Here is a 25,612-nt window from a genome sequence, read left to right as displayed (position 1 = left end):
TATGAAATTGGGAAATCCTGGTTATGTACAAAAAGACCAAAAATGAATTTGGGTTACACAAATTTACAAAATATGCAATTTCAATTGTATTTTATACTTTAATATGTCAGGAAATAACAAAAGTAATCTGAATATCAAGTTTGAACTTCACATCACTCAAGAATAAATTTGTAAGAACAAATATAAATATCAGAGGGCCTCAACAGCCCACCTCAAAGCTTGAATGTTCATCCTTTCCTAGGTAAAGGGAATGTACATAAAAATGTTCACTAAAATGAACAAAAACGGATGTTCCTAACATTAGCCACATCATTTGGAAGCTTTGGTCCTAAAAAATTGTACACTGCCATTTTCGACCGACCCTAAAATCTGAAAAAATATGAATGTTTGAATTTTCATAGTTCAAAAATGTTGTGAAAACGTTTTGCCTGTTTGCAGTAATTCATACTGCACAGCTCTGGATTATTAAAAAACAAGCCTAATAAACCCTGTAAATTATTGTTTACCATGGTATTTTGTGGTGAAATTGCACTTCTTGATATTGTATGTGGCAAAAAGTGTAAACAGACTGACTGACCACATTTTGGAGCTCTAAGGTTAATACAATATTTTAGGTTGTTTTTGAGTATTTTCGTGTACCACAAAAAAAAAATCACTTAGTAAGACGAGGGTTAAGAAACAAAAGTAAAGAACCAGGACCCAACGTATCACCTTGGATCCTAGTTTAATGCACCCTGAATATATAAAATAATTGAGGGGTTCGTAAAAAAAGGCCTGTCTGCAATAGCTGCCAGATGTGTAAAGTATAGAATGCAGCATTGTCAAATGTATACAAGGCAGCTATTGCATATAGGGCATTTTTGTAAATAACCCCTCAAAATATTGCTTCTATTACAAATCTTAGTTACACATGCACACATATCATGCCTCATTTGGTTTTGTTGTTATTGTTGACGATTTTGGTGGTTCCATTCCATACAAAAGGTTGCTCCTATCACTAGTAATGCACCAATGAAGAAAAAGCTGCAAATGAAACAGAGAATAAAGAGTATATCTTTCAAATGGTAGAGACAAATTTATTTGAAAGGATAATGTTTTTCATATACAATTCACACCATTCAATGGGATGAAGGTGAAAAGTAAAAAAAAAGAGAGATCCATTTCCTGAAAATCGACCCAACCCTTGGATAGGTAGCTAAATTTGTGTGTGTAGCAATTTACATGGGGACATTTGTTCCCAGCAATGGGCTATTCAGATGAATTCCGCACCCCCCTATGGAAGACACTTCTGGAATTGGGGTCAAATTGACAACCGAATTTACCCTCAGCAAAACCCCATGGAAGACAAAACCGGAATTTGTGCAATTTACAAATTTACCTGCTGGAATTTTGATATTTCAATTTAGACACATCCAAAAGTAGGGGTGAAATGGACAGCCAGATTTCATCCCTCAGCAAAAGCTGTATGGAAGACACAGCTGGAATTGGTACAATTTTTTGATTTACCTGCTGGAATTTTGATACAACAATTTAGATATATCCAAAATGGACAGCCGGAATTCAACCCTAGCAAAACCCCTATGGAAGACAAAACCGGAATTTGTACAATTTATTGATTTACAGCCGGAATTGATACAATTTACCTGCTGGAATTACTATAGTTTGGTTTAAACTCATCTGAATGGACCCTGATTATGATTTTGACCTGGGGGTTACTTCAAAATGAAATGGCTTGGTGTTGCAGTATTAAGGGGCTGTGCAATAAACGCTTGCCCCCCCCTCTCGGCCTGCCAAAAATTACTTCCCCCCCCTCGGTCCACCAAAAATCTTTGCCCCCCCAATTGGCAAACCTTTTAAGGTTAAAAATGGTCTACATATAGACCTAGATGTTGCGAGTGCAGTGAGCAGGAAAATTTGCATATCAAGTTAAAGCGTACCCGGTATTGTATTGTGTATTGTTTTCCTAAGCCTTTAGAGAATTTTTAATGTAAACTACATTTAGATCACTATATAACTGCTGCACTTCTGGTAACATGTTTCGTCAATCCATAAACCTCTATTTAAAAAATTCTCTCCCCTGTGCTACATACACATAAAAATGAACATTACATTAAATAGCAATAGCTCGCCTGGAAATGTATTCATAGGGCACCTTGCCAGAAAATTTTTGAACATAACTTGAATCTAAACAAATAATTTCTCCGAGGGGTTTTAGTGCTTTGGTACATCACTCAAGGGACAACTTTGGTCCTTTAAAAAAAAATTAATCAATTTCTTTCAATTTGACAAATATGGGGTCATTGGGTGAGAGATGGATGGATGGTTTAGGGGGAGATTTAGGTGAGAACATGACCTTTTTAAAAATGAGAATTTTGAATGAGAGCCAAAATAGTCCCGGTTGCAGAACATAGACTGTAGAGGGTAATGCATAAGAATGTCTTGAACCCGGGGTCTTGAACATGATGGCTTTTTATTTCAAAATAAGTAACAAAAAGTTGCTGAACAAATTGAAAAAGAGGTCTTTGGGTGTGAACCCGGGGGTGTGAGAGCATGTGCTTAAATGCAGAGTTTTAGGTGACACCCTATACGGTGTCACCTCCAAAGTGGGAGTGCCCCCCCCCCTTTTGCTCTCATTCAGATCATAGAATGTCTGTCTTTTGCTCCAATTCAGATCATAGACTGTCTGTATAGAAATAGAGTCTATGTTCAGATTTATTGGATTTAGCAGGGGATTTTGATAGTTATTTAATAATCACTTGGTTTTTTTTCTTTGTGATTTAGCTAGCTTCTTGTGATTTTTTATACTAAAATTTCACTGGCATGGTAACACATAATAACAAAAACACATCCTGTCGCAGATCATTGATCAGCGCAAGCAGTATATGTGGTGCATGTTTTAAAAATAAAAATACATATAGGCCTATAAAATTAAATAAAAATCATAAAATATAAATGAATGCATAATAAGTTTAATGACTTAATTAATAATGTTCAGTGTAAATTTTCAACAACTTTTGTGCTCTACAGTCTATGACTGAAGAAGCCTTTTGGTTTCAAGAACAGAAATTTGCAAAAATATAATGCCACAAAAATTTACACTTTATAATTTATAAATAGAAAAGACCAGTGAACAAGGTGAGGTGTAAACCGAGATACACTATTACATAACCCCATAGACCATGTCTAATATAGTCTATATTATAACCTTGACCGGTTGGTCCTCTATTGCAAGTACTGTATTGGAGTTTTGTGTCTTCTACAGAATCTATGCTTTATTTATCCTACAGCACATATAATTCTCATTCACTCTAGGATTTTCAACTGGCTATCATTTTAGCCTTGTGTAGGCTCATAGTCATTTAAGCTTGCAACATGTTTTTTTACTGGTTTTAAACCAGTAAAAAATGATATTAAATACTGATACTGATTTCACTGATTTTAGACCTTATTATTTTTCTTAATATAAATATAAATAGTCAGTTTTATATTGACATGTGAATTTCAAACTTAACAAATATGCCCATTTCTTCTGAATTGATTTCTACTGATTTCTATATTCATTGTTGCTATTAGATTTAAATGTAAAAAAAAACGGGAAAAAAAGAAAAAGCATGGAACTTGCTGAAATATGAAAATCGAAATTCAACGCTACATCAAATATTTTTATATCAAAAAGTTGAGAACAAAATCCACCATTCATCATTTATTTCAAGAAATTGGAGATATATATAAAGTTTTATGGTAGTGAACTTGCCTTTTCATTGAAGTTTTTTTTTTTTTGCTCTGAGCTGAGATGAATATACCTCTCCAGCTTGTTGTTCCAACAGAGTTCATCAATTTAGATTTGCCACTAGTTTTTAATATTGGGTAGTTGTAAATTTAGTAACGATGTCGAAACGTATGGAAGCGTATGGAAATGGGTGGAAAAGGATGGAAATGGATGGAAATAAGATAGGAGCGGATCGAAAAGGATGAAAATGGGTCGGAATAAATCAAAATATGACTCGAACATCTTAAAATGGGTACAATAAGAGCTAAAATTCATCAAAATGTGTTTCACCCGTCGGTCAAATAATACAAAGCTCGTCTCCGAAGACTTCACCACCATCAGTGCTATAGGTGCGTCATTGATACCAATAGCTTCCTCCATGCTTTCAGCGGCATGGAAACACTATAAAGTTTCTTCAACTTCATTCAATTATTTAATTCAATAAACTAACTTTCTTTCTTTCTTTCCTTCCTTCCTTCCTTCCTTCCTTCCTTCCTTCCTTCCTTTCTTTCTTTCTTTCTTTCTTTCTTTCTTTCTTTCTTTCTTTCTTTCTTTCTTTCTTTCTTTCTTTCTTTCGTTCGTTTCTTTCGTTCGTTCTTTCTTTCTTTCTTTCTTTCTTTCTTTCGGGAGGCTTTCTTTCATGGAGGAGGATAATACCTTCTCATTCTAATTCATTCTCATTTTTTCTCTATATCTCAATAAATTTCGATTCTTATTGCTTTTTTTTGGTCTTACCTTTTTATTTATTTCTCTTTCTTTTCGTATCTTTTTTCTTATATTTTGTATTTTGTTGTTCATTTTTCTTTTTCTTTTCTTTTCTTTTCTTTTCTTTTCTTGTGTCTTCATTTGTTTTCTTATCTTCCCTATTTCTGCATTTCTTTTTTCTTGCTTTTTCTTTTCATGCAAATAAAATTCAAATAATGGAAGGAAAAAAGAATTTTGTTTTAATTAATCAATTAACGCAAGAAGGAAATAATGAAAGAACAATTCTTCTTTAATTAAGAATAAATAAATTGATTTTTATTGATATTAATAAATTAAATAAATAATTGTACTTAATTTTTCTCAATAACATTACTTATTAGCATTAAATAAAGTCCATGCATTTTTTTACCATCCAAGTCTAAAATCATAAAACAATGACCTTGGTGACCTTGACCCACTAACCAAAACAAACTTTTGCTTTAGTGAAAATCCTCTGGTCACAATCCACACTCTCCCTGACCTCCATGCAATTAGCTACTGCATAACTTAAAGCAATTCAGAGCTGTAGCAATTCGTGCATTTACTTGCGCCGGTGATTTGAAAACATTTCTTCGTTTATTTTGTACGTTTTTGCGAGTACCTTTGCATCAATTTCGATCCATGGTGGAATATTTTGACCCATTTCCATCCATTCTTACCCATTTCCATCCGTTCCTACCCATTTCCATCCTTTTCCATCCTTTTCCACCCATTTCCATACGTTTCGATACGTTACTAAATTTACAACTACCCTTTTAATATTACCTTCACTATCTATGATCTGCTCTAGACATTCATATATCAATTGAAATGGATATACATGTAGTTGTAGGCACTTTCACAGTAAGGGGCATTCGATGAGATGGGGTCAATTGGTGAGAGCTTGATTTTGGGCATTCGGTGAGAGCAAAATGTAAAAAATATGGGGTCTTTGGGTGAGAAAAAAAAAAAAAAAAATGGAGTCTTTGGGTGAAAGCTGAACAGTATGTCACACAGAAACCTTGAACATTGAATTTCTAGCTCAAAATGGCTTCATGTAGCTTTGTTTTTTCAAAATAAGTAAAAATATCAGTGATAAATGAAAGTTGCTGTTCAAATTGAAAAATAAGATCTTTGGGTGACAGAGCATGTGTTCAAAAAACAATATGGGGTCTTTGGGTGACAGCGACATTGAAAAGTGGGGTCTTAACAGCCCTACATACGCGTCACCACAGAAGTGGGAGTGACTCCCCCCCCCTGGCGGTGAAACCACTACTCCCCATTAGTCTATGATGAAACATAGCTCAATTCTAATCTTTCATTTAGTTGTAACTGGAGATAAAAGAACAAATTCGCAGTTTTATCAATTTATTGAAAAAAGAGCCAAAAACATGCATTTTCGGCATGTTTTCTGATAAGCAAGTCACAAAAATCATCAAAGACTTGGAACAAGTCTATTAAAGCATTCAAAATCTTGAATATTATGCCTAAATTTTGCTAAATTTTCACTTTTTTGTGTTACTTTAATCACAGATCCTGGAATAATTAAATGGTTGGTTATAAGAATGAAACATGACATACTTTTTCAACTAGAATTACGCGGTTCGTAATTAAGGTGGCCCCACGAGGATTTGCCGCTTGGTCTAATACCATTTCGTCTAATATCCATTTTGTCTATATCCATTTAATCTAAACCCATTAGGTCTATATCCAGTCGTCCAATAATCATTTGGCCCTATAACCATTTGGTCCGGTTATCATTTAGTCCGATAACCATTTGGTCTAATAACCAATAAGTCTAAAACCATTTGGGCTAACAACCATTTAGTCTAATACCCATTTGGTCTATAACCAATATGTCTAATAGCCATTTGGTCTAATACCCATTTGGTCTACAAACCATTTGGTCTAACAAGCCATTTAGTCTACTCACCAATTGGTCTACTAACCGATTGGTCTAATAGCACGTGTGAGGCTGCATAGGCGCAATAACGCTATTACACATACTGTGAGTGTGATGTCATAATCCAGGGTCACCGTGGTCTTAAAGGAGCGCGTTTCATAAACAGTGTAGCAGGTCTATAGACCTTCATGTATTATCTACACATAATCCATATGCAAATGACAAAAACATGAAAACATGATTGGAATAGCAATACCGGCAAATTCCCTGCACCCGTGGCACCCCAGTGATACGTGATTATCATATTAACCTTTAAAAGACAGAGGAAAGAAGGACAAATAGTCCGGCACAATGTCACTTCACTCGAGTAGGCATATTATACAATACCAGCAGGCTACATGTATTAGTTCTCCTCTTTTTTTTGGATATATCAATAAACAATAATAATTCTATTAAGAATGCATAAGATTAAAGATTTGATACACGTGGTATGTTTGTTTACATGTGCTCATCTCATTACACATGCGCGCCTTATACATTGTATTTTCAGCCCGTATTCAGTAGTAGACGAAATGGCAATTCTTTTAGACGAATTGGCAAATAGACGAAATGGTATTAGACTAACTGGTTAGTAGACCGTAGGAGTATTGGACCTAATGGTTATTAGACCAAACGGTTATTAGACTAAATGGTCATTGAAAAAATATTAGACCAAATGGTTATTAGACTATATGGTTAGTAGTCATACTGGATATTAGACCAAACAATATTAGACTAAACGGACATTAGACTATATGATTATTGGACTAAACAGCAATTAGCCTTTCTGGTAATAGACCAATTGAATATAGACGAAACGGGAATTAGACCAAATGGTATTAGACCAAATGGCAATAGACCGCCCCCACACATAGGTGTTTGTAAATACAAATAATATGCAAATAAGCTCATTAATATTCATAATTTGTATAACATGACACAAAACTATACAGCACATCAGGCCACCATTTCCAATCCACAAACCAAGTTAAGTTGATCAGCCTTTGCGATTAAACTGCAGAGTGGATTAATGAAAATGCATGCCAAAATAGGCAAATGAGACATGACACAAATCTATACAGCATATCAAACCACCATATCCAATCCACATACCAAGTTTGAAGTTCATCGGCCTTTGCAATTAAACTGCAGAGTGGATTAATGAAAATGTACGCAAAATATGCAAATCAGATCATTAATATTCATGCATAAAAGCTGCAGAGTGGATTATGGAAAATGCAGGCACATGTTGATGTTATGTGGAATCAATGTACGTTGTTTCAACTTTGAAATTGAATTTCAATGTTGTTTTAACATTGATGCAACGTTGAAATCTCCTAATCGCGCATATGTGTATACACTATGAAACTTGTGCCCCCCCACGGACCTATGCAAGAGCTATGGTTGTAAAGTAAATGAAGCCATGTGTTTTACCAAATTATTTATCACAGAAAACCCTAATTTCATTTCTGGCTTTATATTGTAATACCGGTAATAAGTTTTCAATTCCTAATGTTTACTACATGTAAATTAAATATTAATGTTAGGCCAAGTAAACTAGAGCGATAACCGCACCATAGCTGAACCATGTGGCTTCAGCAGTATATTGTGGTAGGCCTATTATAATACCACTGTCACCCGGAGTCTGTAATGGACATAATCTCGAAATGCAGGTATGACCACCCGAGTGGTGTTAATGAAAGAAGAAAAATAAAGAATATAAAATAAACTAGAGCAACTGTGCCCTTTGCAAGGGCACGAGGTAAGTTAGGCGGATGACTGTGACGATCTGATCAAGCAGCAATACTGTGCAGGATAGTATTAATTTTAATAAGACTGTTTCATTAATTGCCGTCTTGATCGTGAGAAGCTGGCATTTTGAAAACTTGACTTTTGACCTCTGTATGACCCCCATAATGACCTTAAATGTATTTTAAAATATTTAAAACATGTTAAGAATGTCATTAGGATCATTGCATTTAAATTTCAGGCCAATTGAAGCATTTTGAAAACTTGACCTTTGACCCCTTTATTGCCCCTTAATGACCTTAAATGAATTTTAAAATATTTTCAACATGTTTAGAATGTCATAAGGATCATTGCATTTAAATTTCAGCTCAATCGGAGCATTTTGGAAAACTTGACCTTTGACCCCTTTATGACCCCTTAATGACCTTAAATGAATCTTAAAATATTTCTTAAATGTTTAGAATGTCATAAGGATCATTGCATTTAAATTTCAGGTCAATTGAAGCATTTTGAAAACTTGACCTTTGACCCCTTTATTGCCCCTTAATGACCTTAAATGAATTTTAAAATATTTTCAACATGTTTAGAATGTCATAAGGATCATTGCATTTAAATTTCAGCTCAATCGAGACATTTTGGAAAACTTGACCTTTGACCCCTTTATTGACCCCTTAATGACCTTAAATGAATCTTAAAATATTTTTTAAATGTTTAGAATGTCATAAGGATCATTGCATTTAAATTTCAGCTCAATCGGAGCATTTTCAGTTAAAATGACCTTTTTTGACCCCTGTGACCCCTGGATGACCTCCAGCATTTGGAAATATTTTTATTATATTCTTTATGTTTTACTCTTTCATATGACACCACTCATGGGGTCATACCTTTGTGGCATTTAGAGATATGTCCATTTCAGACCAAATGGTTAGTCAGTAAGCTAGTAACTTAGTAAGCTAGTAAGTAAGCTAGTAAGTAAGCTAGTAACATTCACTCTTATAGGCTGATACCATTTCATGGTTCAGCAAAAATAAAACATGTTTCACGTCCGGGTTTTCAAAAAAAAGGAGGAAGAGGGGGCTTTTTATTTTCTATTTTTTATCCCAAAATTGGTGTAAATACCCATAATTAGAGCTGTTTTAGCGTATACAATAATGCCTGGAAAAAGGAGGAGGCCCTTTTTTATTTGTTGTTCTGAGAGTTACACCCCCTCTAATGATCACAAAACCTTCCTAAAGTGTTTCTTGTATCTTAACAAGGCTATAGAATGCATCACAACTTCCTAGACATATTGTTTGAAAAGTTATAACTGAATTTCAAAAAATAAAAATATATTTGAGGAAACCTCAAAAAAGGAAGCGGGAGGGGACGTGAAACATGTTTATTTTTTTATTTGGCCTTACTTGTCTTCTGCAGTCTGTGTTCAAATCCTGGGGTTCAAATGGACAAGTTAATAATATATAGGCTTAAAAAGTTCATGCATGTCAATATTTTTTACTTTGATAGATTTGACATTTAGTGTGTGCTTACATTTTAATCATTCTGAACTTTTAGGCTATCCTGCTTTATTGAAATAGTTTAAAACCGTACATAAAAGTATCAGATGAAATTTTTAAACCAAATCTAAAATATCCATGAAAGTTCCTTGGTTTATAAATAAATGTTTTTACTTCCAAATTCTGTCTGCCCAGTATACCAGTACATGGTATATACAGTTTAAAATATGCAAGGACATATGAATGTCTTGGCACCAAGGTCTTTCCTGGCAAAATGTTGTTCCATGCATGTTCCATGTTTATTTTAATGATCACAATGACCCAACACTCTCAATGCCAAATGTAACCAATTGAAGCTCAAATTTGACCCCAGAGTATGAGTTTTTGTGCTCAATACATTCAAAGGTCATTTTTATGAATGTTCAAACATTCTGTGGTCAAAGAACTGTGTCCTGATCTATGAGAAAGTTTGAGATTTAAGTTTGAGATTCTGTTTATATGTACATGTACAAGCAGAATATTCATGTACCAGCAAAATATTCATGTACCAAGTATGTACCAGACATACTCAGATACAGGTCTACGGACACACATACTAGTACTGTAGTACATGATATAGTATTAAATCAAATAATTTTATTATAATTTGTATCATGCTTGAATACTGAATTTGAAAAAAAAAATTGTTGTAACTTTATAGTTTTTAATATTACAAATTGACAAAACCGTTTGTTGTTTTTCTTGCGGGATTTAAAAAAATTGCCAATGTTGTATTAAATTGTTGTTATCTACCAATTATTTGATATCAGATTGAACTAAATGTGATAACAATTATTGAAATATGCTTGACAAGAATGTCCACTTCTCAAACATATTTTAAGTTATATTCCTCTTATTGTTTTATGCCTTGCAGCACAATTTTGGTGCAGCAATGAAATGATAAAGGCCTTCAACAATTGATTTTGAGTGTACTGTTTCCCACCTGCATCCAAAATTGAGAATTGCTACATGTAGGCCTAAATGTTTAATTATTTTATTTTTATTTAACATTTTCTCTGTTAGATGACATTTTAATTACATTCATTTGCTACTTTCTTACCGGGCTTAGAACACCCCTGCATTATTATCAATGTATAAAATCAACCATAATTGCAATAAAATTAAATCTGCAGTTCCAAAATGTACTGTTGATATTGGGCTGTGACCACTTGTTTCAAAATAAAGAAAATAATACTTAATTAGCCATAATAATAAGTTACCTCATGCCTCTTTAAGATGTTAAACAGTAGGCCTAACCCCTATCTAATGCCAGTACTTGTATGTGTCAATGTCCATTTCCACAACAAATTGTCTTTTTTTTTTTCAATTTTAATATAGATTTTCTTAGTTAATTTAACACATTTTTTCGTTATATTTTTATACAAAATCCTCTTCAAAATCTAATTTTTTTGTTTTTCAGCTTAAAAACATATTTTGATCCAATGGCCTCCATCCCATTCCATAAAGCCTTCCTTTCTTCCTGAATCCATGACTCAAGACTGGTACTTTGCTTCTACAATCTGTGCTCTTAAAGGTGTGTGATTTGATTGTAACATATGATGTATTCTTCCTCTACTCCCTACTCCAGAAAAATACAGAACTATTTTTTTTTGAATAAAAGAAATCTTATCCTGTTATGCCACATGAAACATAGCTAAATCCTAAATTATTAAAATTTGATATTTTTCACATTTTTTGATAACAGTCCTCAAAGTAAATTTTATAAATCTAATGATATATTTTTAAAGTGTATGTAGCTGGGAGGAAAAGCAGATGATCAATTGAAAATTTTTACCTTTCATATTGAAGATATGGATTTTTTTCCCAAAAAGACCTAATTCTTTTTGGTGTTTTGGGGGAAAAAAATTCATATCTTCAATACGAAAGGTCAAAATTTTCAATTGATCGTCAGCTTTTCATCCCACTTACATACACTTTTAAAAGTATAAATCATCAGCTTTATAAAGTTTACTTCGAGTACTGTTAATTATCAAAAATATCAATTTTTAATCATTTGCCATAAAATGTGTATTTACATTGTTAATTTCAAAAAATCAAAATTATTTGATATCAGAAGGACATTCTTCAGTATTCAAAATGCAATTTGATATGTCTGATGTGCTCTAATGTCCCACAATAAATACTATCCAAACATTCATACCTGATTTTTTTTTTTGGTGGGCAACTTTCCCCGGGCTCCGCCACTGTATTGCCTGGAATCGGCCTCAATGAAAATATCATCTGTGATATTAATTATTATTTAAGCCAGTTTCAATCTAAAATAATATCATTTTGCTTAATTTCCCAGGCTCAATTTTGCACATTACTGATTATTTTGATTTCATTTCAGGATCTGTGATTTCATGAACATGAAATCAAAACACAATATTTATACTGAATATCATTCAGCACATTTGACCATGAACAGGGATTTACTTTTACTGTGTGGAATGTGTGTGTAAACCACTAAGAATAAACTTGTTACCTGTCAGATTTAATTATGATCTGCCCTTGCCTGTATCTCATTCTCAGTAATTTGGGGTTTAATATTGTAAGATTTCAGTTGAAAAATTTTGAACTATGTCATGAGAAATGAGGCTGTGTCCCAGATTCTGTCAATCAGATATGGATGGGGAACATTTTGTCCTGAGATGACCTATGTAGCTTGTTGCAAAAATTCTATAAAATGCTGTATATTAAATCACAGATTCTCAATCACAGACCTAGCTAGAGGTAGTGCAATAATTATGGTCCTGGGGAGGGAAAATTGGGTGGACAAGAATTTTTGGCTAGTTGAAAGGGGAAGCACTTTTTTGGCAGGGGGGGCAAGCAATTTTGGGCACACATTCATAGACCATTTAATGTTTGCAAATTGAGATCTAAAAAATTTGGCTTGTGCAAAGGGGGGGGATTTTAGCAGGCCGAGAAGGGGGATCTTTTTTGGCACACCGTTTGTAAATTTTACCCCCCCCCCCCCTGGGCTGGGGAATTTGAGCATTTTCCCAATTTTCCAGCCGGATTTGAAGGGAAGGCGAATGTCTTCCATAGGGTCCAGCTGGAATTTGAGCATTTTTCCCATTTTCCAGCTGGATTTGAAGGAAGCGAATGTCTTCCATAGGGTCCAACTGGAATTTGAGAATTTTTCCCATTTTCCAGCCGGATTTGAAAGCAAGGCAAATGTCTTCCATAGGGTCCATCTGGAATGGGAGCATTTTTCCCATTCCTGCGGAAATCACATAAATGCCAATGTCTTCCATAGGGTCATCGGTACTAGAAATTAGAAGCTGCTGGAATTAGAGCTATTTTGTCCATCTTCCAGCAAGAATCTAAAAAAATGTCAATGTCTTCCATAGGGTCTTTATAGACTTCTCATATAATATTGATTTGTTATCTGCTTTATCGTAATTTAGACCAGCGAATTGTACCAAATGTCCATACCTCCTGCTGGAATCTATGCTTAAATTGCCAGCTGGAATTTGAGCTTCTCCCATATTCCAACCGGAATTGCACTTTTTTCAAATGTCTTCCATAGGGGGGGTGCGGAATTCAACTGGAATAGCCCAATATGACCTCAATCAACTATATCTGGGGCCAACTATATGTGACCTATAAAATCATAGATGTAACTGCAGGTAAACACATAACAAAAGTGTGCAAAGGTCATCAACATTCCAGATAAACTATCTGGAGAGCGTATATAATATGTCTTGAAAAAATAGCCCCGGTTCTATTTTGAGGAAATATCAATAGGTCAGAGTATTGCCTGGTAAAGTTACCAATTTACACCAGGAAAAAAAATCCAGCAAATTATATTTCCTCATGTAAATTGTGCTTTAGACAAAGTACTTTGCAGAAAAAGCCATAAACCTACCTAGTTGGTGTAAAATCATCAAGTAGATAATAGGAGACAGTCGTTGATAGGATAATAGATAACGACGTAGCAAAACCTTTCAGGATGTTATCTGCATATTTGATGACAGCTGCTATTACTAAACCACCAAATGCCTGAAAAAACAAAATATAATAATAAATGAAATCAGGCTAATACATATGGATTGTAAATGTTAAAGAAATCTGCAAGACGCACATACTAGCAGCATCATACAATAAACATGTACAGTTGACAACAACTGTTTCAGTTCAGGTGATAAGAACATTCCAGAAACAAAAGTTACAAAAAAAACCACCTTTCTCCATGTATACTGTACAGTCCTTTGCCTGCCACCTCAGACCAGAAGGCATACCTATAATGTAAACAAATGTCACCTCATCTATACCAACTAGTAGCAAATGAAACAGAGCAAAGCAACTGGTATTGACAGCATACCTGCTGAGTTCCTTAAACATTGCCAAAAGTCCTGCTCAAGATGCTTGTGAGTTTATTCAATACAGTATGAAGCTCTAGTTGTTTTCCCTTGCAGGGCCACTGGGCTGATTGACCCCATTTTCAAAAAGATAAACATGATGAGCCCAGGGAATATCACTTATTTCAGTTCAGTGTTCTCATGAATAGACTGACTGAACTTCTGGGTGGATGCAGTGAATTTCTTTTGCCAAGAACAAGCAGGTTTAGAAAAAGTTATCGCACAAGAGATAATGTTTTCATTAACTATCGAACAGTAATTAATAGATACCTATCCCGTAAAAGGGTAGATTATGTTGCTTTCATAGATTTTTGTGAAGCTTTTGATTCTGTGAATCACCAACTGCTCATTTCTAAACTAGAGTATGTTGGCATATCAGGTAACAGAGAACATTTATAGGCGATCCCATAATACTAGTGAAACATCCGGTACTTGAGAACCAGTCTACTAGAAATTTTTAATTGAATGAACACAGCTGTCTGCAGCGTGATGATTCTCTGCGTTAGTAACGCGGAAGTGAATCAAACCTTGCCAACTCACTCATGATTAGTTAGTATTTTCATTATTGTATCCATGGTCGTGTGTTCACATTGTACTTTAAAATATGCGACATATGAAATCGGTCGCATCACGTACAGCTGTTGGCAGCTGTATCCATTAAATTGGAATCTTTACTTTTAGAATACTGATTTCTTGTACTTTCAGACTTTTATTCCGAATTCAAATGCGGGTCGATAGTAACAAAAACAGAGCTCCTTTGAACAGGGTACCGATGTTCTTTTCAGGGATCATCTCAAAATGCTTATCAACCCATGTTTTGGACATATTTTGAGTGTTTGAAAATCGCGTCTTTGGAACGGGAATCAAAGGTGAAGAATTGTGTCAAACTCTGTGATATACTAGACTAGACTAGACTGGTTCTCAAGTACCCGGATGTTTCAGTAGTATCATGCGACTGCTTATAAATCTTCTCTGATCAGGTAATATCCTTGAAGTGTTGCGTTCCATGTATATGCAGTTAAATGCACATGTTAAAACACCTGATGGAGTCACAAAGTCTTTTTCTTGTTTGGTGTTCAGCAAGGTTCTGTGTTATCACCATTTCTTTTTGATTTGTTCCTCAACAGCTTGAGTCAGCAGCTGAATTCTTCTGACTAGATCAAATGATTTATTTTTGTTACTTTGCTTTTGTTGCTTGAGACATCTGTTTTTTGTGTGTAAATGTATGTAAATGTGTTTGTGTGTAATTCCTAAGTCTAGTATTATAATAATTAGCCTATAATATTTCTTTTAAGGTAATATACTATTTTAAAGTGTTGCGATTTGGTAGTTCACAACATCTTGCGAATGATAGTGAGCTTCGGCAAAAATTGCATTGCTCATTTCCTTGCGAGCGTGTAGAAGAATTCAAATATCACATAAATGCTTTTATAGGTCCTGTGGTTCTTGAGTTATGTTGTAAAGAGGGCTGAAACAACAACACTTTTGTAAAATGTACATAACTCATTAACAACAATAAATTAAGCAAGTTTTGAAAGTATATGATTTGTAGAATGAACTTTTGCAAAACATCAGTGTTATTTTTCAATAATATATTGATTTAGACAATAAAAAAATCGATTTTGTGGCTGCTTCGACCAACAATACTGCATCTACCCTTAAGCTGGTATAACACTTAATTCAGGCTTTTACCTTTTGTTGCATCTCCACCATCTTTTTTAAAATTTATATTTTGCTGTTTTATTTCATTTGCATGTATTTTGATGGAAATAAATAAAATATGTAATGTATGCATGTATGTAGGCCTACTGAATAAATTTCCCTCATTTGAGGGAAAGGGCCAGAAGCCTTTACATACTGAATAAATTCCCACATTTGAGGGAAAGGGCTGGGGGCCTTTATGTACTGAATACATTTCCACCATTTGAGGGAAAGGGCCAGAAACCTTTACATACTGAATAAATTCACTCATTTTATCAAAAGAGCTTTCTGTGAAAAATCCATCAAATATGCAGAGCTCTACTAAGTTATGGAATAATGTTGATAACAGCATTAAAAGTTCATCATCGATTAATCAATTCCGCCATGTATTTAAAAACATCTTATGCAAAGTTACTATTAACTCTTATTGTATCTGGTTTATATGACCACATTGGATATTTATATTGTATATTACTTATTTGTGTTGTGCATTTTCTTATTTACTATTGTTAACTGTTATTTTTTTATGTATTTAGGTTAATTCATATCAAGATATGACAGGTTACTGTTACTTCATTGAAGTGACAGTCTGCTGCCATGTCAAATGATGAATTAACCAATCAAGGGATCACAGATTTTCAGGCCTCTCCTTGGCCTTTCCTGTGATTCCTTCACTCTCACTTATATTATGATTTTGTATGTATTCTTGCTTTTTGTAATTTGATGAGTGAAAAATAATAAATGAATGAATGAATGATGGAAAGGGCTGGGGGCCTTTATATACTGAATAAATTTCACTCATTTGAGGGAAAGGGCCAGAAGCCTTTCCATACTGAATAAATTCCCTCATTTGAGGGAAAGGGCTGGGGGCCTTTATATACTGAATAAATTTCCCTCATTTGAGGGAAAGGGTCAGAAGCCTTTACATACTGAATAAATTCCCTCATTTGAGGGAAAGGGCTGGGGCCTTTATATACTGAATAAATTTCCCTTATTTAAGGGAATTGAAAAATATACAAAGACTACATTATGATATCTCACCTGTAGGGATACTACCATCCAGGTAGTTTTACTGTAACCTTGTAGAAAACCATCTGATAGAACAGCTGTACTGTCATATACAAACACACCCATAAGGCCAAATAGTACACCAAAGAATGCTGCCAACAAGAATGAAATGGCATAATAATTAAACACATAGGAATAATGATTATACTTAAAACATTATGATATGGAATGTTTATTATTGTTAAAAATAAAGCAGTGTCATAATAGTAACTGCAGGATGGGGGGGGGCAAGATACCCAGGATAAAGTTGACAAATTAATGTCCTATGTGCATCTTCACTTTGGTCTGTTGTACACTAAAATCAATATTTTCACCCATTTTAGCATTACAACTGCAACATTTCAGGCACAAATGTCCCAATAAAGTCATATTGATAGAGGGTCATCAGGACGATTTTGTCATCCATGGAAATCTTTTTCTTGTGCCCAGGAACAAGAAAGCACCAATTTCTTAAATGTCACTCTTAATACAAAAACAGTTTTTGGTTATGCTCCACTTACCTAATTGAATATTTCTAACCCATATAGACTGTTTAGTTCCTTTCAGAATTTTCTCAAAATAAACACCAGCGAACCCACTGGAAAAGCAGGCGCATAACACCGCCACCAATCCTATAAACTGATTGGTGGCTGTCAATGGTTTCTCAGGCTCCTTACTCTCGGATGGCATCTAAACAAAGCAAAAGTACAGTTACTGGTATGTATGTGTAGGGGCAGGGGTTAAAAGGGGTGTGAAGGGCATCTGTGTGTGCATGGGTATAGAATCTTGTTTCATCTTGAGAGAATCAGTTAGGAATTCTGGCAACAAAATTTTACGAGACTCTTTAGATGCCCCCTCCCCACCATTATACTGTATAGGCTCAAAATATCTAACAGAATCACTTCTGATTCACACAACAAGAATAGCAAAATCTCTGCAAGAATGGATTGGATCCTCCCAGTATTTCTAGGTCTGCTGGGTGTGTGTGGGTAGGGGTGATTGGGTGTGCTTTTGTAAACTCCGTCAACTGAGGAACCGCACATGCAACAAAATGCTGAATAACTGCATAGAGGAAGTTAGATCATGACTTGCCTGGCTGGGCAGTGCTGATATAATTGTTGCAAAAACCTATCATCAGGCCTCCAAAACATTTTCTACTTGCTGGGAACTTGATGATAAGTGCTGGAAATTTTCTGTGAAATTACTGAAATATATGTATGGCAAAGCTTGAAGTCCTCACTGCTTAATTAGATATGCTTGACATAATATGAAGAGCTTATTTCCAAACCGCGTTAAGTCCACAAACACATGTTTCTGATTTACCTGTGCGCCATTGTATATTCAGGTATATTTATTATGGGTTGTGATGCTATAGGTATTATAATTTCAGTTGAATGCACAACATATAAAGTAAACAGTGGATGGATGCACAGTAACAATACTGTATGAGGGGTCAGTCCATGTCGAAACAGATTGAGTGTACACCCACCCTCTTGGATTTTGCTCTCCTTTGGCTCAGGGGTACCTTTCATGGATCCCTAGGTGAGGTCACAAAAAAAATTCAAATTCCATTTAGTTTCTGAATGGCGGGCAATCAAAGTTTGGCGACCTCGACCAAAATTGTGAATTTAAGGGGTCCAAATGACAAAGTGCTCTCTTTGAGGGGCACTTTCTTCTTAATTGAATCAGTTGTGATCCTCTTTTTGAATGTGGTCACTCACTGGCTGTGTCTGAAATACCTAAGGCCAAAACAGATAGATTTCGGAATTTCGTTGGGATTTCAGAGGGGTCAAAATCAGCACTTCGTACTGTTCAATCAAATTATCTTGATTTTGAAGGACCCATGATAATGTCAGTCACAGTGCACTTATAGGTCCTAATTATGTTCAGAATGGATTAACCATATGCCAATGTCTATGAGCAATTAAAAAAAAAGGGAAATTTCTAGACCCCTACAGAATTTTAGGCCACCCCTAAAGTGGTTCAGCCACAAATGGCACTTAAAGTCGGCAAATTTTGACCCCTAATAACTTAAGGTGTACACCAGATATGAATTTCTAGTCTTTTGCATCTGAAAGAATGTAGTTTAATGTTACTAGGAACATAAGATTTGTTTGGTATTTTTGTGTTTTAGTATTAGGTTGACGCTTTCAAAAATAGTCATTTTTGCCTAACATACCATGCATACAGGATACGGTACAAAATGCCAATTTTAGTATGATATTTTTTTATATTTTTGATCACTTTATAGCCATTTGTATTATTTATCCTGATATTTCAAGTTGCTCTTGAGTCAAGTAATAAGAAAAAACTACTTTCTAATCCTCTGTATGGATTTTTAAGGGGTCAAAATGCACTTCCTGGCAACGATGCACATGCAAAGTACAGGTTATGGGGTTCAATTTTCAGAATGCTCCCAATTATGTCAAGTAATATATCAAATTACTCGTATGGTCATGAGGATTCCAAAATGTATAGTTTGTTATGTGTCAGACCTTTCAGGAGGGCGCTATGACGAAAAATGTTCATAGGTCAATGACCTTTTGAAAGTATCAAAACACAAAAATACAAAACAAATCTTATGTTCCTAGTAACATTAGACTACATTCTTTCAGATGCAAAAGACTAGAAATTCATATCTGGTGTACACCTAAGGTTATTAGGTGTCAAAATTTGCCGATTTTATGCGCCATTTGTGGCTGAACCACTTTAGGGGGCCTAAAATTCTGTAGGGTGTCTAGAAATGTCTCTTTTTTTTTATTGCTCATAGACATTGGCACATGGTTAATCCATTCTGAACATAATTAGGACCTATAAGTGCACTGTGGCATTATCATGGGTCCTTCAAAATCAAAGATAATTTGATTGAACAGTATGAAGTGCTGATTTTGACCCCTCTGAAATCCCAACGAAATTCAAATCAATCTTTTTGGCATTAGGCATTTCAGACACAGCCAGTGAGTGACCACATTCAAAAAGAGGGTCACAACTGATTTAATTAAGAAGAAAATGCCTCTCAAAGAGAGCGCTTTGTCATTTGGACACCTTAAATTCCCAATTTTGGTCAAGGTCGCCAAACTTAGATGGCCCGCCATTCGAAACGAAATTGAATTTGAATTTTTTCTTGTGATTCACCTAGGGGTCCATGAAAGGTACCCCTGAGCCAAAGGAGAGCATAATCCAAGAGGGTGGGTGTACACTCAGTCTGTTTTGACATGGACTGACCCTGAGGTCTTTGATTCCCAAATGAGAAAAATAGTCTACATATATTGTTAACCAGCATTGTTGTGGTAAATGATGGCTTGTTGCTAATGTCAAACTTGTCAAAGTAATTGTGATTTTATCACACAAGTAAATGAGAAACATGTGATTGCGGACTTAACACGGTTTGGAAATAAGCTTTTCATATAAAGATATAATTAATTCTAAAAAACAAACATACCTGAACAAGAGCAACACCAATCATCAATGTGACGAGAGAAGCCCATTTATATGAATTCAGCTGTTTAGACAACATGCATACAGAGAACATGGCAGTCGTTAAGATCTTCAGCTGATAAGTGACCTGTAGATTTAAACACAAGAAAGGCAAATTATTCTATAAACTGTTCAACATTACTTTATTTGTACCTATAGATGAGGTGACCAGTGACATCACATGTTTACATTCCCATAGGGCAAAATAATATATAAAATCTTTTCCAAAAAAAGGAGAAAAAACAAAACAAGAAAAACCTAAAACTAAATAAATAATAATGCATGTGGCAGCCTACAAGTCCATAATCACTGGAAACTGATGGGTACCAACACATGTACCATTTAACACTGTGAAAAAGTACCATGTATTGGATAAATCACCTCAAATTGCCCCCCCCACTTTCAAGGCAAAACCACCGAAATCACACAAATTTCCACTTTTTTTTTGGTACACATGTACCATTTAACACTGTGAAAAAGTACCATGTAACCACCGAAATCACACAAATTTCCACTTTTTTTTGGCAATTTTGTGCAAAATTTCCCCAAAAAAATTAATTTTCCTCATTCCCCCCCCTGGAAAAAAATCCTGGTGCCGTCACTGAAAAATATGAGTACTAATTCAAGATCTTCAGGCCACTATTTGTATGGAGCATTGGTTTGTTGATCGATTTATTGATGCTAGGAATAAGTGCTTGTTTTGTACCTTGTTTTGCTACTTTGGGTGGAAAGTGTACTTGTTTTGTTGCTTGTTTTGTTACTGGCATTGCAAAGATAACAAAGGTAATCCACCATTGTTCACAGGAGCTTTAAAATAAAGTGATTTGTCCATACAAGGTACTCCCTTTTCACAGTGTAATACCTACCTGATATGTGGCTGCATCAAGGTTTGAAAGCGCTAGGAAGAGTAGATTATTCTGTACAGTGTATAACCCTGATGGTACTGCTAACTTGAGAGAGTCCCATGGTCTGCCTATTATCTCTGTGTTGATGACCTCAAAAAGTTTAGGGATCCCTCCTCCTAGAAACACACAAAAACACACATACTTATCACTAGAATCACTGCATTGTATTGATTATGTTCATAAACTGGGCTCAAAAGAAACTGATAATTTTTCACAAGATCATATCTTAAAATCATGTCCATGCTAATGAACCAAAATTGCATACAGTATTACTTTAATACTCTATTCTAAACACGGGTCAGTAACCAAACAGTTGTCCAACTGACACAACAGCAACATGCACACATGGAACAGCTTCCTGTACCACATTCAGAGCCCAATAATTGGCACCCAGCACAAGAAATCTGTGAGTAAGTGGAGTAGTATGGAACAAGACCTGTTTCTTGAAGAAAGTGTGTGAAAAGCAGAAGCAGCCCTGTTCCACACTATTCCACTTATATGTACTCTTTGAAAATTATCACCTGTGTAAGGTTCTTGTATGCATTCTGAGATATTTCTTTTGTTGGGTGCCAATTACTCACCTCTGTGGTCCAAGAAGCTGTCCCATGTTAGTGCATTTTGCTGCTGTGTCAGTTGGACAACTGCTTGGTTAATGACATGTGTTTAGTGTAGAGTATCTAAGTAATCCTGTGTGTAATTCTGGTTCATTTTATGGACAGGATTTTAAGATATGACCTTGTAAATTATAAGTTTCTTTTTGAGCCCTGTTTACATGCATGTATGTTCATTCTATGAAATAGAATAAATGCCTTCACAAAATTCTTGTAACAATCTGAACTCTGGACTGTATTAACCACACTGTATTGCATGATGACTGCTTTGTCAATGTGCAAAAGCTATGACCATGACCACCTAGAGATCCAGTCAGCTACACTGACCAGGTAGCAGATCTATGCTTCTAAATCCATCTGTGTAAAACCTTATATTTTTTAAGTACCACAGTATTCGCATCTTGGTTAAGGGAAATACAGTGTACAATGTAGTTCTACAATGTACGCAATGGAGCCATGTAGTACATGGTCTGTGATAGACAGTGATAACTTAGGATATAGTTACAATAATTTGGCTACTGGGCTCTAGCAAAATTCAGTGGCAATGGTATGTGGGGGAAATTTAGACCAAGTTTACATAAAATGTTCATCTGTTTGATTATAATTAATTCAGTAAAATCTACTTTGACAAAGTGTTTTGACAAAAGCTTAGGTTGAGTGGTGGGCTGCAAGGCTTACAATTATTATTTTTATAGTGGTGGCTCAGATATTTAGTGGTAGGCTCTACCACTCATAAAAATTTTTTATCCATCAGGATTGACACACCTTCTCAGGACACTTTCAATGAGGTAGCTAATAAGTGGCATTACTTTTCAGATGAAATTTTGCCGGTAAGCACAAATTTCACCTTATATTTTTGGTTAAAATAGTGTAAAATTTAAAAAAACAAGCAATAACATCCTGAGCAAAATGATGACCACCAGAAATTTTTGTTTTTTAAATGTTTGACCCTCGGACAACTTGAGAGGTGGGGGGGGGGGGACTGGAAGCATCCCCACTGTCTAGAAATGATGACACCCTATAAATGTAAATAAATAACGACAGTCCCTTACCTTCCTGATAACAAACAGGACATAAACATGTGTGAGGATTGCAAGGACCTCCATTGTTCAGAAATGATGACACCCTACAAATTAAGTGGCCCCAATAGCAATCATTCCCTTACCTTCCTGATAACAAACAAGACATAAACATGCAAGAATCTTGAAGCATTCCGCCATGACAACAGCCGTTGAACTCAGGTATTTGGGCCCATCTTCTTGTACTGTTCTTGAATACCTCAAAGCCAGCACCATAGATGTGGTCTGGATGATGAGGACAGTTAGGGAGATGTACTTCAGATTGTAGTTGATTGCAGGCATCTGTTTTGAAAAAAAAAAAAAAGTGATTTTAATACTGCACAAATATTCACGGCCTCTGCAAACCGTAAGTGTTTCTAGCCCGGGCCCCAGGGATCACTCTTACATGTACACGTACAAGGCTTGCTTTTGCGATTACTTTTGGTAGAGGTAAATGAACTTGGCGGTTCTCGGCTGGGCACGATTACCTGGCTGATGGTGACTGTACCCTCCAAGTTTCATGCCCATCTGACAGTTTGTACTAATTTGACCTCAGATGACCCCTGGTGACCCTGAAAAGACCTTCCAAAAATTTGGCTCTAAATATTGACTGTACCCAGCAAGTTTCAAATGTTAGCCTATTGTAAAATGTAATAATTATAGTACAGTAGGCCTAACTCAATTAAAAAAAAATGCCTCCTTTGGCCCCCATAGACCAGATCGTGTCACATTTTGGCGGCTTATTTCTGAGGCTAAGTCGAGGATTAGGCAAGGCCTTAACCTTTGGTACCGGTAAGGGCTTTCACAGCACTTACCATATATACCAGGTCAAGTTAGTACAAAAATGTGTCATGGACACGAAAAACGTCATGCGATGCTATGCAGATTGATCAGCAAATGAGCGCTGATGTAACATGATGATGTGATTAAATTAGCCAATCAGAAACCAATTTCATACTTATGCTGTAAACTACGCCAAATTGGGTTTAGCTCGAGAAGATTACCCACAAATTTGCTCACCGATGAGCTTCACATTCAAGGCTAGAGACTTTTGCAATCAAAATCTAGTCGTATTTGCTGCAAAGCATGACACCCTGTATACTGTGTACTGTCTGTACAGCAATGGAAGTTCAGAAGGAAACAGAGCCGATCACGACGGCGATTGCATCAAAAATATTGCTAAAATTGCACGAGTTAAACAAAATTTTGGACTGTTCAAAATCTAGGCAATCTTTCAAATATACACTTGACTTGATCATCAAAAATCAAAATAACTTTCATCTAAATTTCACCATTAACAGAATAAATAACATCCGTTGCAAATAATGTCAATTCTGACCAACCAAAAAACGATAGCAATATGTAAATAGCAATGTCTAGCATCGAATGCGTATAACTATATTGTAACGTGTGCACAATCAAAGCTAGATGGAGTTCTAGAGTAAATTCATAACCTCATGAATATACACAAAACCTGTGATCCAATTTAAGAAATTGATTGCTTGACCACGCTGACACACTTTTAATATTGCATGGTCATTATAACTCGCAATGACTCCTAACACACTGATACGTGCTACAATGACTTCTGCGCGAGCGTACGTGTAAATTTACGCTATGCGTTATGGTAATGCACACGCCCACACGATGCTGTCTTGCTTCTGCGATTGGTAGCTCTTGTTGTTGGCACATAAATGTCAAGTTCGCCTGGTTGATTTTTTTATAGGGTAGGTTATAACAATAGAACTGTTTTGTTTTATGGCATAAAATGACATAAAATGCCATTTTGATTTGTTCAAAATATACTTATACGATATTAGATACATGTACAATATCTTTGCACCACCTATTTCTACCGCTCCGTCGGAAAAATACCTTGGCCCACCCTCCGATTTCACACAATGACTTCAAAATAGATGGTGCGCAGTTATTATTGTCTAATCTATTTTGAAGTGAGCCAGAAAGTGACTTGCTAGGTCACTGCATTGTATTTCATCATTCAAGGTCTTTGTGAGTTTTGGGTGGATTTCCAGTTCATGGTTTGTGATCAATTCAAACAAATTTTCAAGACTGCAATTCAAGTGACTTTAAACATGATAGGCCTATTGATAAACATCAGTCAGAAAATCAGAAAAATACTTACCTCCGGTTGTTCACGTACATTATGTAGTGCTTCATTTGAATTTCTTATGCTCATTTTAATGCTACATGTGTAAACAATCCTAAAAATAGGAAAGTTTAAAACTGAAGCTTACATGTTATAATATAGATGTCATCTCTGTAGTGTAGACTCTGACTAATGACTCCTATCCAAAATATAATAACTGACACGTGTGCATGAAAAAAATCATTTAAGCAGTGGTTTGCAAATGACAGCTGGTTGTGCATACACTGACTATTAAACTAATGTGACCTTGTAACATACATTGTAAAATTCAATGCACTTTGGATTCTAAATCTTGCACATATACATGTTTATCATGAATCATTTTTATCATCTCTGATCTGATCGTGATATGTCAAATCAATGTTTGATAAAAACCGACCACGAATCTGATAACAAATTCAAAGGTTTTTAAACTTGCAGCATATTAAACACTAACCTTGTCTGGTCATAAAATATATGTGTTGTGAAAATGCAAGTCCAATCTCTGCACCAGCTGCAGCCGCAGATGTTGGTCGATGGAAGAGAAAGTTGTTTACATTTTCAGCCTGTGTAATTTGACACGTTGCA

General features: G+C 35.3%; 1 protein-coding gene across 2 annotated transcripts; it reads right to left on the bottom strand.

Moving 5' to 3' along the window:
* Window positions 1-389: 389 nt before the first annotated feature.
* Window positions 390-25,612, bottom strand: LOC140145857 (UDP-N-acetylglucosamine transporter-like). Of its 2 annotated transcripts, none has more exons than XM_072167546.1 (8): window positions 25,482-25,612; window positions 22,986-23,181; window positions 21,171-21,325; window positions 20,270-20,392; window positions 17,349-17,517; window positions 16,822-16,940; window positions 13,587-13,720; window positions 390-1,023 (listed from the first exon to the last, which is right to left on the bottom strand). In XM_072167546.1, the coding sequence occupies exons 2-8, from the start codon at window positions 23,179-23,181 to the stop codon at window positions 945-947; spliced, it is 975 nt and encodes a 324-aa protein (XP_072023647.1). In that variant the 5' UTR covers window positions 25,482-25,612; the 3' UTR covers window positions 390-944. The 2 variants fall into 2 exon arrangements, with proteins under 2 accessions (XP_072023647.1, XP_072023646.1); XM_072167545.1 differs by lacking the exon at window positions 25,482-25,612 and adding an exon at window positions 25,022-25,146.

Source organism: Amphiura filiformis, chromosome 2 (assembly GCF_039555335.1).
Source record: "Amphiura filiformis chromosome 2, Afil_fr2py, whole genome shotgun sequence".
Lineage (NCBI taxonomy): Eukaryota > Metazoa > Echinodermata > Ophiuroidea > Amphilepidida > Amphiuridae > Amphiura > Amphiura filiformis.
This window is presented reverse-complemented; position numbering and strand designations above follow the sequence as displayed.